Below are 15,983 nucleotides of genomic sequence, written 5' to 3' on the forward strand. Positions count from 1 at the left end.
TTTACCTCTTAAGAAATTACAGAAAGATATACATTGAAAATGAAATACAAACTGTAAAACATGAAGGAGATTAATGTATTAACAGCCTCTGTTGCTATAAGTTGAACCGGATTTTGCTATCTTTGATTGAAGCTCTTCATCTTGGTGGAATATTTTCTTTAGCATAGAAACACTGTCCAAAATGTTGAACTCTTCACAGGGAAGCTCTCAAACAAACTCAGATTCTGGTTCTCTCTCCTTGCCCTCAGAAAAATGAAGATCTTTTTTCTTTTGTACCTCTTTCCAAGTTGCTATATTAATCTCTTCTGAGTCAACTCTTCGAGCTGTGTGCTTCTCAGGCTTGTCATTTCACTTTTTTTAATTAACCCCCAAATTAGGGATTTCAAAGCTAGTCATTTGCTTGACCAAAGACCTCAGATAAGCAAAGAGAAATGTTTCAATGGTAATCCCAAATCTGAATCCTTGAGTAAGTGCTTTGTCCCCAAGAACAATTTTAGCCTTTGATTCACAGTAGTGATTATCAGAGATCACTTTCTCCATTTATCCCAAACTAGAGTTGCAGAGATTTGGAGAAGGAGTAAAGAAAGTAAATTATATACAAATGAAAATAAATCACCTTTATCCTTTAACTTAGCTCAGCTTACTTTGATTTGGGTGATTAGACACTACCTTTTGAGTTTTACCTTTCTCTTTCTTTCTTCTCTGGTGAAATGAACGAGGAGAACGATGGAAAGCTTCATCTTGGTGGAAGCTTCTTGGACTTGGGTTGGATATATGTTTCATCTGTCCCAACTGAATTCTTTGCTTTATTATTTTTGGGCTTTGTTAGCTCGAGAACTCACTAACAATCTTTGTTTCAATTACTCTATCTCATTAGGCTACTATTGTTGTAAGTTTGACCTACAATATTAATCGAAACAATTAAAAGCTAATTGGGTATTTAACCCATTAGATCAATGTTTGTCATCATCAATTGAGTTAGTTAATTTTTCAACTCAACAGAGGGTCAACCTTTTGGCTTTTTTAGGCCAACTAGGAGGTATCTGTTAAGGGGACCCCCTATCACCATATCTGTTTCTCTTTTTTGTAGAAGGACTTTCATATTTGCTACACAGGGTAGAGCAAAACAGGGTTATTTAGGAAATTCAGATTCACAAAAGAAGTTCAACTGTTAACCACCTTTTCTTCGCAGATGACTCCATTTATTCTGTAAAGCATTAGAAGAATCATGTGCTAATATCCTGACTCTGCTATATGACTATGAGATATGGTTAGTGGACAAAAAGTTAACATAAGCAAGTCAGCAGTCTTTTTCAGTCATAACATTCCGCTCTACATTAGATATCAATTAGCAAAAATTTTGAATATTGGTCATATAAGGGCCAACATAAATACTTAGGCCTCCTATCAACTGTACAAAGATCTAAAAAAGCCACTTTTGGAGCGATCAAAGACAAAGTACAAAAAAAGGTACAATCTTGGAAGAGAAATCTATTGTCGGCAGGTGGAAGACATGTCCTAATTAAGGCTGTTGGAGAACCAATTCCTATCTTATTTTAAGCTATCTGATTCACTTTTAGATGAGATTCACAGGATTTTAACACAATTCTGATGGATTCAGAGAGGCACTGAAAGGAGAATGTCATGAATTAGCTAGGATAAAATGACAAGACCCAAAAGAGAAGAAGGATCAGGTTTCAAAGACCTGCATGCACAAAATTTGGCTCTGTTTGAAAAACAATTTTGAAGATTGGCCATTAATCCTAATGCACTACTTAGCAAAATGTTAAAGGGTAAGTATTTTAGATATAAATCTTCTTTGACTGCAGACAAAGGGACTAACCCTTTTTGGGGCTAGCAAAGTCTCTTAGAAAGTAGAAAAGTGGTGAAAAAAGGATTGTTGTAGAGTATAGGGTCAGGAGATGATGTTAATGTTTGGCAATAACCCTGGTTGCCGCCCCCATACCCATATCATATTAGTTCCAGCAATCAATCCAACAACAATATGTTTTCAACAATTAATAGATTAAAGGATTTATGGACCACAGAAAGAAGAAGGAACATAAAGCTTATTGAATTAATCTTTCCCCCTGAAGTAAGTACCCGTGATGCGTGAGCATCTTTCCTATCTTTTCCTAGTAAATTTGCATTCAATTTGTTGAGTTTAATCAAGAATTAATTATCTTTTAGCTACTATGGATGCTACTTTGATTCATGTACAATTCTATTTATTTTAGGTAGCATTCGGCTGGATTTGATGGAGTCTCCACAGAAAAAGAGAAGAAGGCGAATGATGCTGCCAATCCTGATCTCTCTGCACTCAAACATGAATAATTTGAGCTAAAAAGGTCCAATGGACGTGATTTTAGTGGCGTTGAAAAGCTAACTTTTAGAGCTTTTCAATGATGCATAATAGTCCATACTTCTTCTCCAACCACGCTGGCAAGGCTGCGCCTAACTTGAGATTTCTCAAGTTAGGTGCAATGCACAACAACAACACGCAAGATTGGTTCTGCCCACTTCAAGTTAGGCGCACTAAAGCCCAAGTTAGGTGCAGCATCACTCAAATAAACTCAAATTCATGCTGCCATGCCCAAGTTAGGCATGCTCCACTCCAAGTTAGGCTCCGGTTCGTCAATTTAGCAAGTGGTCCCAGCACCAAATCAAGGATTGCACGAGTGTTTAATTAAATTCTAATTAAGCTTTATTTTATTTAAAAATAGGAAAAGATATTATTTAGTTTTAGAAATTATATTTTATATTAATTAGGATTAGATATAAAAGGAAAAAGAATCAGCCCTTGAATCTCTTCTCTTCTCTTCTACCTCATTCTGCAATTTACAGTTTTACGAATCCTAGTTTTCTCTTTGAACCATGGGCAACTAAACCTCCATTGTTAAGGTTAGGAGCTCTGTCTATTGTATGGATTGATAATATTACTTTTCTATTTTAATTCATGTACTAATTTATAATTCAAGAATTATTTTCGTTCTTTATCTTATGAATTTGGGTGGAATGGAAGTATGACTTTTATTCTAATTGAGTTCTTGTATAACTTGGAAAAGCTCTTTACTTGCACAACATCTTGAAAACATATTCTCCTAAATTTCTAATTATCTGGACTTAACGGAATACGTGACATATAATCCTCTTATATTTGGGTAATTAGGATTTCTGTGGCATGTAAACTAGAATTGAACTTCACCCTCTAATTGGAATTAAGTGACCAAGGAATTGGTAGTTGATGAATTTTAGAGGAGACTAAAAAAGTCTAAGGAATTAGGGTTTAGTCACATATAGTTTGCCATGAATTAAATCTTGCATGATTAAAATAGTTAGTAAGAAAAGTCAATCCAGAAAATAGATAACTCTGATGCCTTAACTGTATTTTCATATATATTTCACAACCTGTTTACTGCTTGCTTTCTAATATTTTGAATTTACTGTTAATGCTTTGAACTCTCAAAAAACCATTTTCTGTTTGTCTAACTAAGTAAATCACTTAACCATTGTTGTTTAGTCCATCAATCCTTGTGGGATCGATCCTCATTCATTTGAGGTACTACTTGGTACGACCCAGTGCACTTGCCGGTTAGTTTGTGGGTTATAAATTCCGCACCAACCCGCATCTTCTCTATAGAGCAGAATAATAACGGCAAAGACTCTCTAGTTTGGGCCTTGAACTCCAAGAAGCAATATGATGTGACATCTGGATATGTGGTTGCGTATGGATTTACGCATGAGCCTATCAATCAACTACCTGCAATCTTGCAAAACTCAAGAAGTTGGAGAAAAATTTGGGGCTTATAGTTATCAACAAAGATAAAAATCTTTTTGTGGAGAGCTGTGCATGAAAGTTTACCTGTACTGAGCCTCATCTACCAGCGTTTCCAGTCGACTCCACTTTTGTGTCCCAGATGTAAATTATCCCCGAAAATTATCATCCCCTGTCTTCGATGGTGTGGCCCTACTAAAGAGGTATGGGGAGTAGTTGATTTGAAGCTGGTGCTGCCATTGCAAAGTGTTACCCCCTTTGTAGAGTGGTGGACCCAGGTACTATTAGGTGTTGGAAGTGGCAGAAAAGGTGACGACTCCCTTAATATCTTCACGACTCTTTGTTAGGCATTGTGGAACGCATGTAATAAAGAAGTGTTTGAAAATGAAAAGACCCCTGTCCAACAGATCTCGAACTCAGTAAGGAAGATTTGTCAGGAGATGAATAGAAGACAAATTTTCTAATTTCCTAATGTATTTCCCAATCTTTAGTTTATTGGTTATTACTGTAGTCACTTATGACTTCAATTGAGAGAATCTCGCTACTATTTCTTTGGTCCCACATTAAACTTCATATCACTTTTTTAAAGTAATGCAATTTCTTTCACTTTGAAAAAAAATATCTACATTTATCATGAATACATGATGGTTGAATTAGGGGTGGCAACACTATCCGAATCCGCGGGTATCCACCTCGCCCCTACCCGTTTGGGGCGGGTAATTACCCGCCCCCGCACCGGGACGGGTTTTAACGGGGTGGGTTCTTGGAACGTTTTACTACCCACGGGTAGAAGTGGGGCGGGTTCTATGCGGGTTGTTGTATGACGGGACGGGGTCGGGTAGAGCAAAAACCCGCCCCTACCCGCCCCGTTGCCACCCCTGAGTTGAATGTGCATATAATATTTCATTCAATTTTATCTAATTGAGTTTTTTTAATTATTTAATTTTTAACACTTGGTTAAGTAACTTGACAACTTTATATAAGATATGCATTTTGATTATTCACTTTCCAAATATATTGAAAAGAAAACTATATTGTTTAATTTTTTAAAATCGGATCAAACTGATTGGTTGAACGGACCAAATCGAGAATCGATAAATATAATGGTTCAGCTAGTAAGTATAACTGTCTTTGTCAAAATTTTTTATTGGACGGCTGAATCAGCCACAAATTGTCTAGTTGAATTGAACTGGAACTCGGTCAGTTTTCATAGTTTGACAAAAATGATGTGTTTCACCATAAAATAAAAAATAATTATTTACTAATTTGGTATTCTAAAGATTCAAATACTCACAAAAAAGTGTTTGAAAGATATTATTAGCAAAACATCCTCTAATGATTTAAAAATACCACAAAAATAACTAATAAGTATTATATTTTTTATAAGTGAATTTTTTTTTCTATTTAGCAAACAATTTACCTATTTGATCCGAATTTTTGTAGTAATATTTGAATAAATATTTAAAAAATCTACAAAAAAAATTCGGAATAAAATATAATCTTTAGATTTTTTTATTTTTTTCAAAAAATTACGGTTATACATACTAACTTAAAAAAAATCGGTCGATATAAAATTATCAAATTTTAAAGATAAAATTTTTTTTAATAATATTTACAAAAGATTAAATCAAAATCTAATCTCTAAAATAATTTTTTAAAATATATATTTAATATTTAATTATTTTTGTTATGTTTTTAAATATTTTAAAAATTTATTTATAATTAGATTTTTAGGATTAATTTTTAATACGATTTTGATAGTTCACTTAAAAAAAACTTAACGCAAACCTAGTCTCTTCTTCTCGAGCTCTCCAATTTTCCTCCTTCACTCCCTCTGCAAAAGAAAAATAAAAATCACATCACTTGCTCCGTCCAGCCACCGCCGCGTCACTGCCGGTCACCGCCGCCGTCTCATATGCTCGAAGCCGCTGTCTCCATTGCGCTCGTCTCCGCCACTGCTCGAAGCCGCCGTCCCTATCGCGTCGTTCCTCCGTCGCGCAACCGCTGTTCCGCCGTATCGGCTCTGTTCCACCGCGCTACAGCCCTTCTCTCCTCCAGTTCCGCCACGCTCCATCCTCCTCTTCTCCATTTCCACTGCGCTCCCCACCCTCCTCTGCTCCAGTTCCGCGACGCACCACCCTCCGCGGCTCCAGTTCCGCGGAGGTGCAGGCCGGGTTCTCCAGTTCCGCGGCAGTGCAGGCCACTTCTTCTCCAGTTCTGCCGCGTCCAGCCCTCCGTGCTCCTCCACCTCTGTACTCTAGAAGGTATTTTACTGCAATTGATGTTTTAATTGGTTTAGGATGGTTAATCTGTGATTTTTCTTCTTCAATTATTGTTGTTATTACTGTGGTTTAGGATTGTTGATCAAGTTCTTGATTCTGTTATGTTGTTGTTCTGTTGTCTTTAATATTGTTTGTTTTTATTGTGATTTTCTGTTCTTGAACTTGTTAAGTTGATAATTTACTAAATTGTTGGGCTGCTGTTGTCTTAATTTGCTAAATTGTTAGGTTGCTGTGATTTAATTTGCTGGATTTTCTATTCAGGTTTTGTTCTTGTTTATTTGCTAAATTGTTGTTGTGGTGTACCTATTATTGTCCTCGAGATTATTGGGTTGCTGTGTTCTTCTCAAATTATTAATTTGCTAATTTGCTAAATTGTTGTTGTTGTGATCCTTGAGATTGAGATTGTCCTTGTTTCTTGTTATTGATTTGCTAGATTTTCTATTCGGGTCTTGTTCTTGTTAATCTATTAAATTGTTCTTGTTGTGATCCTTGCTATTGAGATTTCTCCTTTTTTTTTTGTTATTGGGTTGCTGGTAATTTTTAGGTCTGGATGCAGTACTTTTAATTTGGGTTCATATTAGCCTATAATTATGTTTTGGTGTGTTTATTTATATTTTATTTATTATTTTATCATAAAACAGTTATTCTAGTTAAACCACAGTTGAACCGGTTGAATTAGTAAACTAGTAAACAATAGCTAGAGCGGTTTGGTTTCCAGAATCTTGATATTGTTTGGTGCTTCTTTTAAAGTTAGTTTTGTTCTTATTCATTGCATGAATTGAAAAAACTTTTCTTGCATTCTATATCATAAAGAGCCAATTATCTAGTAACACAGAGAAAATAATAGACATTTGATCATGTTAATAAAAGGAAGATTAATCATTAACACTTTCATAATATGATAACAGTATACAAATAAAAAAAATTATAAATTACCTTTATTTTGTTTCGAGTAATTTACTTTTTGATTTGTTATATAATTATTTATGAGTTTAATTTTGATACACTTTTAAAAAATTTTATACGATTATTTAATCAAATTAAGATATTTAAATAATTTTCAAGTAACTACTATGAAAATTCGTTTTGACAATACTCTTTTATATTGACAGTTACCCTCCATGAAAATTAAATCCCTATATGAAAGTTTTTTCATAATATACTTTTTGTTTTATATAATTAAATGTACACATAGAATTTCATAAAGACATCTTCATATAAAGATAATATTACGTTAGATAATTTGACATGTTTGACCAGAAGATATTTAATTAAATCATCTAACATATGGAACATCTTCTTCACATCAGAATATATTCATGGAAGTATCCATTTTTTGGACAAAGTAAATCCTTATATCACAAAGCATAGTTCATTTGTAGTATCCAAACGTCAAAGGAAAACAACTCTTGGTGGGGGTGACACATGCAGTTTTGCCGCCGGCACCTTACTATCGGCACCGCCACAAACTCAGTGGAATTCCATCTCCTGGAGCTCCTGAAACAATGCAGCAGCAGCAGCATCCTCCAACAAGTCCACGCCCAAATGATCGTCAACCACCTCCACAAACCCAACCACCTCCTCGTGAAGCTCATCCACCTCAACAACTTCCCCTATGCACTCAACCTCTTCTCTCACATCACTCCTCACCCCAACGACTATGCCTTCAACATCATGATTCGCGCTCTGGCTGCCACGTGGCACAACTACCCGTTTGCCCTCCAACTCTATTACCGTATGCGTGCTTTGTCCATTAAGCCTAACAACTTCACCTTCCCCTTCGTCTTCCTCTCATGTGCTAACTTAACGGCCCTCTGCCATGGCCTTTTGGCCCATGCCTCCGCCTTCAGGCTCGGCCTCTGCTCCGATCACCATACCTGTCACTCCTTGATTACGATGTACTCCAGGTGTGGGCAGTCTTGGTCTGCACGTAAGGTGTTTAATGAAATTCCTGACAAGGATTTGGTGTCGTGGAACTCGATGATCTCTGGCTACGTGAAGGCGGGTCTTGCGAGGGAGGCTGTGGAGGTGTTTGGGGAGATGAGGAGGGAGGGGTTCGTGCCGGACGAGATGAGCTTAGTGAGTGTGCTCGGGGCGTGCGGGGAGATTGGGGACTTGGAATTGGGGAGGTGGGTTGATGGGTTTGTTGTGGATAATGGGATGGAGGTGAATTCGTATGTTGGGTCTGCTTTGATTAGTATGTTTGGGAAGTGTGGGGATTTGGAATCTTCTTGGAGGATCTTTGATGGAATGGTTAGAAGAGATGCTATCACTTGGAATGCTCTGATATCTGGGTACCTAACTATGTTCTCTGCAAATTCTGTAATCTGTATATTATATTCTCATTCGTGTTCAATTTCTTTTCATAGTTTGATAACGTAGTAGACTGCAATGAAAACAAATATAATGATAATATTTTTATATGGGTGGATAGCAGATTTAAGAATGGTTGCAGACACTTTTTCAATATGAATGAATCTTAATTTTTTAATTGGTTTTCCTATATATCAATTTTATGTTTTTCATATATTCTATGATTTATACATGTCAGATATGCTCAAAATGGAATGGCAGATAAAGCAGTTTCTTTATTTCATTGCATGAAGGAAGAGGGAATTGTTCCAAATAAAATTACCTTGACTACCGTGCTGTCTGCGTGCGCCACGATTGGGGCTTTGGATTTGGGGAGACAGATTGAAGAGTATGCATCACAAAGAGGATTTCAACATGATATCTTTGTGGCTACTGCATTGGTTGACATGTATGCTAAAAGTGGGAGTTTAGACAGTGCACAGAGAGTTTTCAATGACATGCCACGGAAAAATGAAGTTTCTTGGAATGCAATGATCGCTGCGCTTGCTTCTCATGGCAAAGCAAAGGAAGCACTGTCACTATTTCAGTGCATGTTGGATGAGGGTGGTGGTGCTTGTCCCAATGATATAACATTTGTAGCATTGCTCTCTGCTTGTGTGCATGCAGGCCTGGTTGATGAAGGCTATAGATTGTTTGATATGATGAGCACATTGTTCGGATTAGTGCCAAAAATTGAGCACTACTCTTGCATGGTTGATCTTTTGGCGCGCGCTGGTCATCTGTATGAAGCTTGGGATCTCATTGAGAAAATGCCTGAAAAGCCAGATAAGGTCACATTAGGAGCTTTACATGGTGCGTGTCAAAGGCTGAAAAATGTAGATATAGGTGAACGGGTTATGCGGCTGCTTCTGGAGTTGGATCCTTCAAATTCCGGGAACTATATCATCTCATCAAAAATATATGCAAATTCAAAAATGTTGGAAGATTCAGCAAGGATGAGATTGTTGATGAGACAAAAGGGTGTGAGTAAAACACCTGGTTGTAGCTGGATTGAAATTGAGAATCAATTGCACGAGTTTCATGCTGGTGATGGTCTGCACATAAGTGCTACGGATATATATGGCATAATGGATTTGCTGTATGAGGAGCTCAAAAGGGAAGGGTATGTCCCTAAAATTGTTGATTAGCTGCATGAGGAGCTGAATTGCTGAAAGAGTTGTTTTATTGGAAAGTAAATAACTAACGTTTGAACTACATAGCATTCAGCTTTCTCAGCTCCAATTGGTTTGGTTTCATTAAGTTTGATCTGATGGCACATATCAACATTAGTAGTGGGTGTTAGGTACGTTAAAGTATTCTTTCATACTTAAAGATTTGATTTATATAATTCAAGGGGGACAAAACGAACCTCTAGCAGATACATATGCCCCAAATGCCATATGAAAATGGAAAGGAAATGACAATGAAATCAGTTTTTTGGTGCCGATCTCTTTTGGAGTATCCATGAGAATTATTGCCCCCCTATTGACAATTTCGTAAGCAGTAGGGGAAAATGTGGCAAAGCAGATTTATTTTAGGATAGTTATTGTATGGATATGGCAATCAATTTTGGTCAATGAGATCTGGCAAGTGATCAATTTTTTGGGATGCAACCCAAGTTTTTTATATCAACGAGATGAACAAGAAATTGAAAAATGCTCAAGAATTTTGGTTCTCTATGTTTGGATTCAATATTTACCAATGGCAACTTAGTTAGGTCAACATAAAACTGCAGAAGTACACTTGCGCTTTGCATATCAGATGGGAAACAATTTTTTCCTTTCCATCAATGCAGATTCGATAGAAATTATTTGTAAAATGTTGATTTCTTACTTTGACATGATAATAGTGTAAGCACTAAGCAAACGTTTTGTTTTCTACTAATCTCGAATGGTGTTCCTTTATGTTTGTTGGGCTTTGTGTAACAAGATTTTTATAACATTCACTTTAAAAGTACAATACATATGAGTATATGACCCATCACCCATCTCCTCAGTGTTTCTTTTTCAAAATTGAAATGTTAGTAACTTTTTGCTTCTTTTTGAGTTAATATTCGAAGTGGCCATTGAATTTGCAATCGAGTCTCAAAATCGTTTCTAAACTTATATTGATCCCCAATATTGTTTCTGAATTTAACAAAAGTAACTCACGGTCGTCCCTAAAGTATTTTTCGATAATAGAAAGATTACTTGGATTGACGGAGGCCATGTTAGACTTCCAAAACGACAGCACTTTTTATTTGGCACCCAAATAGCATAGAAACGTCAATTCGTTAATGGTTCTCCCAAATCGGTTGCTCTATCCACACTCTCTCATCTTCTATCTCCTTCCTACTCCTTTTCTCACCTTTCTTCTCTCGCTCTCCCTGTGGGTGCCGTAAACCCTAAACCCTTTTTTTCTTTCTCTATTTTTTAATTTCCCTAAATTTTGTAGCTTTATTCATGTATCATCCAAGCTCCCTGGTTTTCACTTGGAACCCTGCCATTGTTTCTAACCTTGTCGCGCTTCTTGATCAACTGGGTCATTCTGAGGAAGCAGAAGCTCTGGTCTTTGGAGCCACTTCCAAATTCGAATCTCGAAACAAAGAGCTTACTCTTTTCTACTGTAAGTTGCTTGAGTCACACTCCACGCGAGGCTCACAGAAAGGTTTTGATGTTGCTTAGTGTTACCTGAATCAGCTTCTTTGTAGTTCTTCCTCTGTTTACATAAAACACATGGCTTTTGAGTATGTGGTTTGTGTGCAATGGATAGGCCTTGTGAAGTCAAGGATTTGGTTGAGGATTTGAGAGGCAATGGTGGAGGAATTGACCCTTTAGCTTTTGAGTTGAAGTCCATTATGTATGGTTATGGGAGGTTGGGGTTGTTCCATGATTTGCAGAGAGTTGTGGATCAAATGAAGAGAGGTGGCTTTGAGATTGACACTGTTTGCACCAATATGGTTCTTTCAACTTTTAGCACTCATGGTGAGCACATGGAAATAGTTTCCTGGCTTAAGAAGATGAGAAGCTCAGGCATCTCATTCTCAGTTAGAACCTACAATTCTATATCAAACTCTTGTCCGATAATCACGAGAATGATGGCGGGACTGAATGAGTTGCCACTGTTGATTGAGGAGTTGAATGTTAGATTGGAAGGAGGGGAGGCTATAGTAGTTAAGGAGTTACTAGATTCTTGTGTGATTTTAGAGGAGGTAATAGTGTGGGATTCATCAGAGACTAAATTGGATTTGCATGGATGTCATTTAGGTTCATCCTATTTGATTATGCTGCTTTGGTTGAAGGAGATGCGGCGGAGAAGAAGGAAAGTAGAGAAGAAGAAAGAGAGTGACTTCTAATGGTGGATACAACTATCTGGAACTCAAATTGGGAATTAGGGTTATAAACCACTTCAAGGACTAAATTGAGTTAAATAGTTATAACAGCCACGTCATATAACCGTTACCTATCCACCGTGGCGTCTCTCCGTACACGTCATCACGCCATTAAGAAATATTTCTCGAAAAATGTTTCAGGGACAATCGTAAATCACTTTTGTTAAATTTAGGGACAATATTAAGGCTAATGTAAGTTCAGGGACGACTTTAAGGTAGCATTTGTTTTGAGGTACTGGGACAGAGATTGAGAGATTGTGACTCAATATCATATTTGTTGGCTCAGGGACTGGTACTAAAATTTCTGTCTGTCTTCAAAATTTCAGTATTTCAGTAGTTCCAAAAAGTGGGAATACAGGGGACTAAAATTTTTAGGGACGGAAATTGAAATTTTGAATAACATTTTATACTAAAATACCTCCATTTTAATTAATTAATTTTAACTTTATCTTTTGTGCAAATTAAATTAGAATTTCATTTTTATTTGGTTCTCTGTCTTTCACTTTATACCAAACACAATACTGTCACTTATTTCAATTTTTATTTCTCAGCTTTTATCTCTCAGTCTCAATCTTTCGATCTCTGTCCCTCTATTAAACGTTACCTCGATTGCAAGTTCAAATACCATTTTAAATATTTTTCTGGTGGTGGCTTGAATGTCAATATCAATTATTGCACTTTTTTCCTTTAGTCTGTTCCAAACATTCCATTAACCTTCCGATTTATCTATTAGTTTGTGGCTTTGTGGTCCATAATATAAAAATTTATTATTTTACTTGTCAGTTTAATACAACAAAAGTTTATATAGGTTGCACATTAATTATTCTATTAAAGTTAACGAGAATATTTATATTTACTATTGGATACTATATTAACAAGTGTCTTAAAAGTATTAATTAAAGTGCTTTGTAGAGAAATTTTTTATGAGAAAGTTAAATAATTAAAATGATAAGGGTTATTAACAATGTCAAGGGCACTTTACTTATCTTAAAAAGTTTTCTAACTTCTATACCTTTTTTATACAATAAATACTTTTGAAAACTTAAATTTTTTAGTTTTCTAGTACAAAGTGTTCCTCTCAATTTTTTTTTTATAATTGATAAGGTAAAGTGTGATCTCTTACTATTAATTTTATAAGTGAGTAAGGGTGGTAATATGTACCCTATCCGCGGGTACCCAACCCGATCCCACCTGGTCGGGTAGGATTGCCAACCCAATCCGCAGCGGGTAGGATAGGGTGCGGATAGGGTTTTCGTGCGGGTCGGGTAGGGTGCGGGTTGAGCCTCAACCCTACCCGACCAACCTGCACCCTATATATGTATATGTTATATACTTATATAAAAATATATTCTAAGTAGATGTTAAACCAAAGACCTCGCTCTCACTAAATGCAAAAGATCGTTAGTTATTAAAAGAAGATCATTAATTGATAATTTAATAAACTTTTTTTTACATAAAAATCAGTTCTATTTTAAATTATCATCAAGTTATCTAATAATATTGCATCTTTTTTTGTAACCCACGGGTAGGATCGGGTACCCGCGAGTTAAGAGCGGGTAGGATAGGGTTGAATTTATATAAAAATCTCAACCCGCTGGTAGGATTAGGGTTGACTCCAAACCCTACTCTATCCTACCCATTGCCACCCTTATAAGTGAGACCAAACAAAAACATGAGAGAGAGCAACGAAGAGTTAAAAATCACACTTTACTCCCTCAATTTTTTTTAACAATTTAAAAAATCCATTCTCTTACTCTCTCCTTTTCAAATCACCTATCTCTTTCACTTTTTTATTAATTGAAATATTAATGTATTTAACCAAAAGTGTGTTCAAGTACTTTTAATTTTTTTAATATGCTCAAAAGGTGAAAGAGACAATTAATTTAAGAAATGAATATTGTGGTAGTTTTTTCACATAATTAAACTTACGTTCCCGCTTTAACGGTTCATTCTAAAGGAAAATCAATCAGTGTTGTTGCAATACAAAATGGTTTTTCTTATATAATGGTCCAATATATAGACCACTAGTCATAGAATTACATGAAAATATCATGTGCCTATGAACATATAGAAGGGAGACTCCGACTACATCTTGGCAATTTTGCTTGTGATCACAATCTTATCATTGTTTTGGTCGACAGAGATCTTATGCATTATTTAGATTATTTTATGTTAGACTAATTTACTTGTATAAACTTGAACTTGTTCTTGAGGATTATACATATTTTGTTATTTTGAACAACTCCACAAAAAATCTTTTAGCAAAAATTTTATTTTTTGTGATTAAATTTTGTTTATCAAAATATCTTTTAAAATATTTTTTAATGATTAAATTATTTTTTTATGATATCATTCAATAATTTTTTAATTATTAAATTGTGATTTTAGCAAAGTTTTCTTTAACAATTTTTTTCATATCTTACTAATTAATCACAATATCAATGCGTCTTATCCTTTGTGCAACCTTTATAACTTTTATAATTTTTTAACCTATTTTATCTATGAAATACAATTATATATTGGTTTGATAGCAACTGCAAAAACTACTATTATATAAGAAATCATACTCAGCTTGCTAATTTAAACTTTTAGAATTGAAATATTGGTAATTAGTTAAGCAAGTTGTCACGGTAAATTTTTAGAAGGTTAGATTTTACAGTGTTTGTATAGTTTTCTGGAGTGTTTGAGAATACTCTAGATGGTTCCGGAACGTTCTAGAATGTCCTAGAAGGTTCCGGAATACTCTAGAAGGTTCTAGAAGGCTCTGGAAGGTCATAGAGTATTCTAGAAGAGTATAGATGTATATAGAAGTATAAAGAGTGGTATGGAATAATCTAGAAACATTTAGAGAGTTGTGGTAGGATAGATATTTGTAAAGAAGGTTCTGGATGATTAATCTGGACCGTTGATTAGATTTAATCCTAACCATCCATTAAAGGAGGTGGATGGCTATAAATAGGGGTGAGAGTTAGAGTTTGGGGGTGTGTGAATCATTTGTAACCACACTTGAGCAATAAAGTGTTTTTCCACCAAAGCTTCCTTTCTCTTGTGTTCTCTTGTATTCTTAGCTTTCTTGCTAAGTATTGAGGGTTAGGCTGACTTGGTCTTAGCTCAAGAGGTTGAGTAAGTCCGAGTGCCAGCACGGTAGCGTTGGAGTGTGTCCAAGGCCGTGACAACTTGGTATCCGAGCAAGGTTCGAGAGGGAGCACAAGTGGTTTGTGGGTATGGCTTCAAATATCACCATGGAGCATGTTGAGTCACAAAGGGGAAGGGATACTATTCCTTCTCAATGGGGAGGCAAGAAGGTACGTTCTTTAAGTGAGCCTAGAGGTAAGGACTTTAACTTCTTAGAAGAAAGAGTTTCTATGTTGGAAAATGTTCTATCCTCTATGGATGAGCGGTTCCAAAGGATAGAACATGACAAGGAGACCCTCGAGGCTCACGTGTTGGGAGAATTAGATGCTTTCAAAGAAAGCATGCTCCAAATCGAAGAGAAGCTTGTGAATTCCTTAAAGCTATTTGAGGAAGTTCGAATTTGGTTCGAGGAGGCGAAATCTCGACCAACCATTATAAGGGAGACAACAAAGATTGATCTCCCCAAGCCAAAGGAGTTCAAGGGCGTAAGGGACGCTCGCGAGGTGGAGAACTTCCTATGGCAAATGGAGAGGTACTTCGAAGGCCAAGGGGTGGTCGAAGAAGCAATAAAGGTACGCACTACAGCTCTCTACCTTTCTGATAATGCTACTTTGTGGTGGAGGAGAAAGTGCGTAGATATGGGAAAGGGTACTTGCAACATAGCCACATGGGAAGATTTCAAAAGGGAATTGAAAAGACAATTCTTCCCTGAGAATGTGGTTTATGAAGCAAGGAAGAAGTTGAGGGAGTTGAAGCACAAGAGTACGATTAGCGACTACGTAAAGGAATTTACTACTCTCACGCTTCAAATCCCCAACTTAGCATCAGATGATGCATTATTCTTCTTCATTGATGGACTCCAACCTTGGGCAAAGCAAGAACTACAAAGAAGGAATGTTAGGGATGTCGATGAGGCCATCGTGGTGGCCGAATCACTCACTGAGTATTATAGGGGAGACTCTAAACCCAAGTCTTCCTCCAAGCCTAGTTTTGCTAAAGGTGGGGGAGACAAGGGGAAGAGTTTCTCAACCAAGAAGGAAGGAAAATACTCTTCAAAAAAAGAGTACGA

The 15,983-nt window shown here is 36.3% G+C and overlaps 1 protein-coding gene and 1 pseudogene across 3 annotated transcripts; both read left to right on the forward strand.

Annotated features, from left to right (window-relative positions):
* The first annotated feature begins 5,562 nt into the window (after positions 1-5,562).
* Positions 5,563-9,773, forward strand: LOC107483892 (pentatricopeptide repeat-containing protein At2g34400). 3 transcript variants are annotated; one of them, XM_016104497.3, is made up of 3 exons: positions 5,563-6,039; positions 7,368-8,351; positions 8,609-9,773. In XM_016104497.3, exons 2-3 carry the CDS (start codon positions 7,483-7,485, stop codon positions 9,555-9,557), a joined length of 1,818 nt encoding a protein of 605 aa, XP_015959983.1. In that variant the 5' UTR covers positions 5,563-6,039; positions 7,368-7,482; the 3' UTR covers positions 9,558-9,773. The 3 variants fall into 3 exon arrangements, with proteins under 3 accessions (XP_015959983.1, XP_015959984.1, XP_015959985.1); XM_016104498.3 differs by having other exon boundaries at positions 7,429-8,351; XM_016104499.3 differs by having other exon boundaries at positions 7,440-8,351.
* A 526-nt stretch (positions 9,774-10,299) lies between these two features.
* Positions 10,300-11,743, forward strand: LOC107483884 (pentatricopeptide repeat-containing protein At2g17033-like; annotated as a pseudogene).
* The last annotated feature ends 4,240 nt before the right edge of the window (positions 11,744-15,983 follow it).

This window comes from Arachis duranensis, chromosome 4 (assembly GCF_000817695.3).
Source record: "Arachis duranensis cultivar V14167 chromosome 4, aradu.V14167.gnm2.J7QH, whole genome shotgun sequence".
NCBI classification, from domain to species: Eukaryota; Viridiplantae; Streptophyta; class Magnoliopsida; order Fabales; family Fabaceae; genus Arachis; species Arachis duranensis.

Excerpts from the sequence above, each read along its gene's own strand:
- LOC107483892 (XM_016104497.3), top strand. The coding sequence starts at position 7,483 with ATGCAGTTTTGCCGCCGGCACCTTACTATCGGCACCGCCACAAACTCA. Across the intron at positions 8,352-8,608 it reads TGGAATGCTCTGATATCTGG|ATATGCTCAAAATGGAATGG; the intron begins GTACCTAACTAT and ends TATACATGTCAG.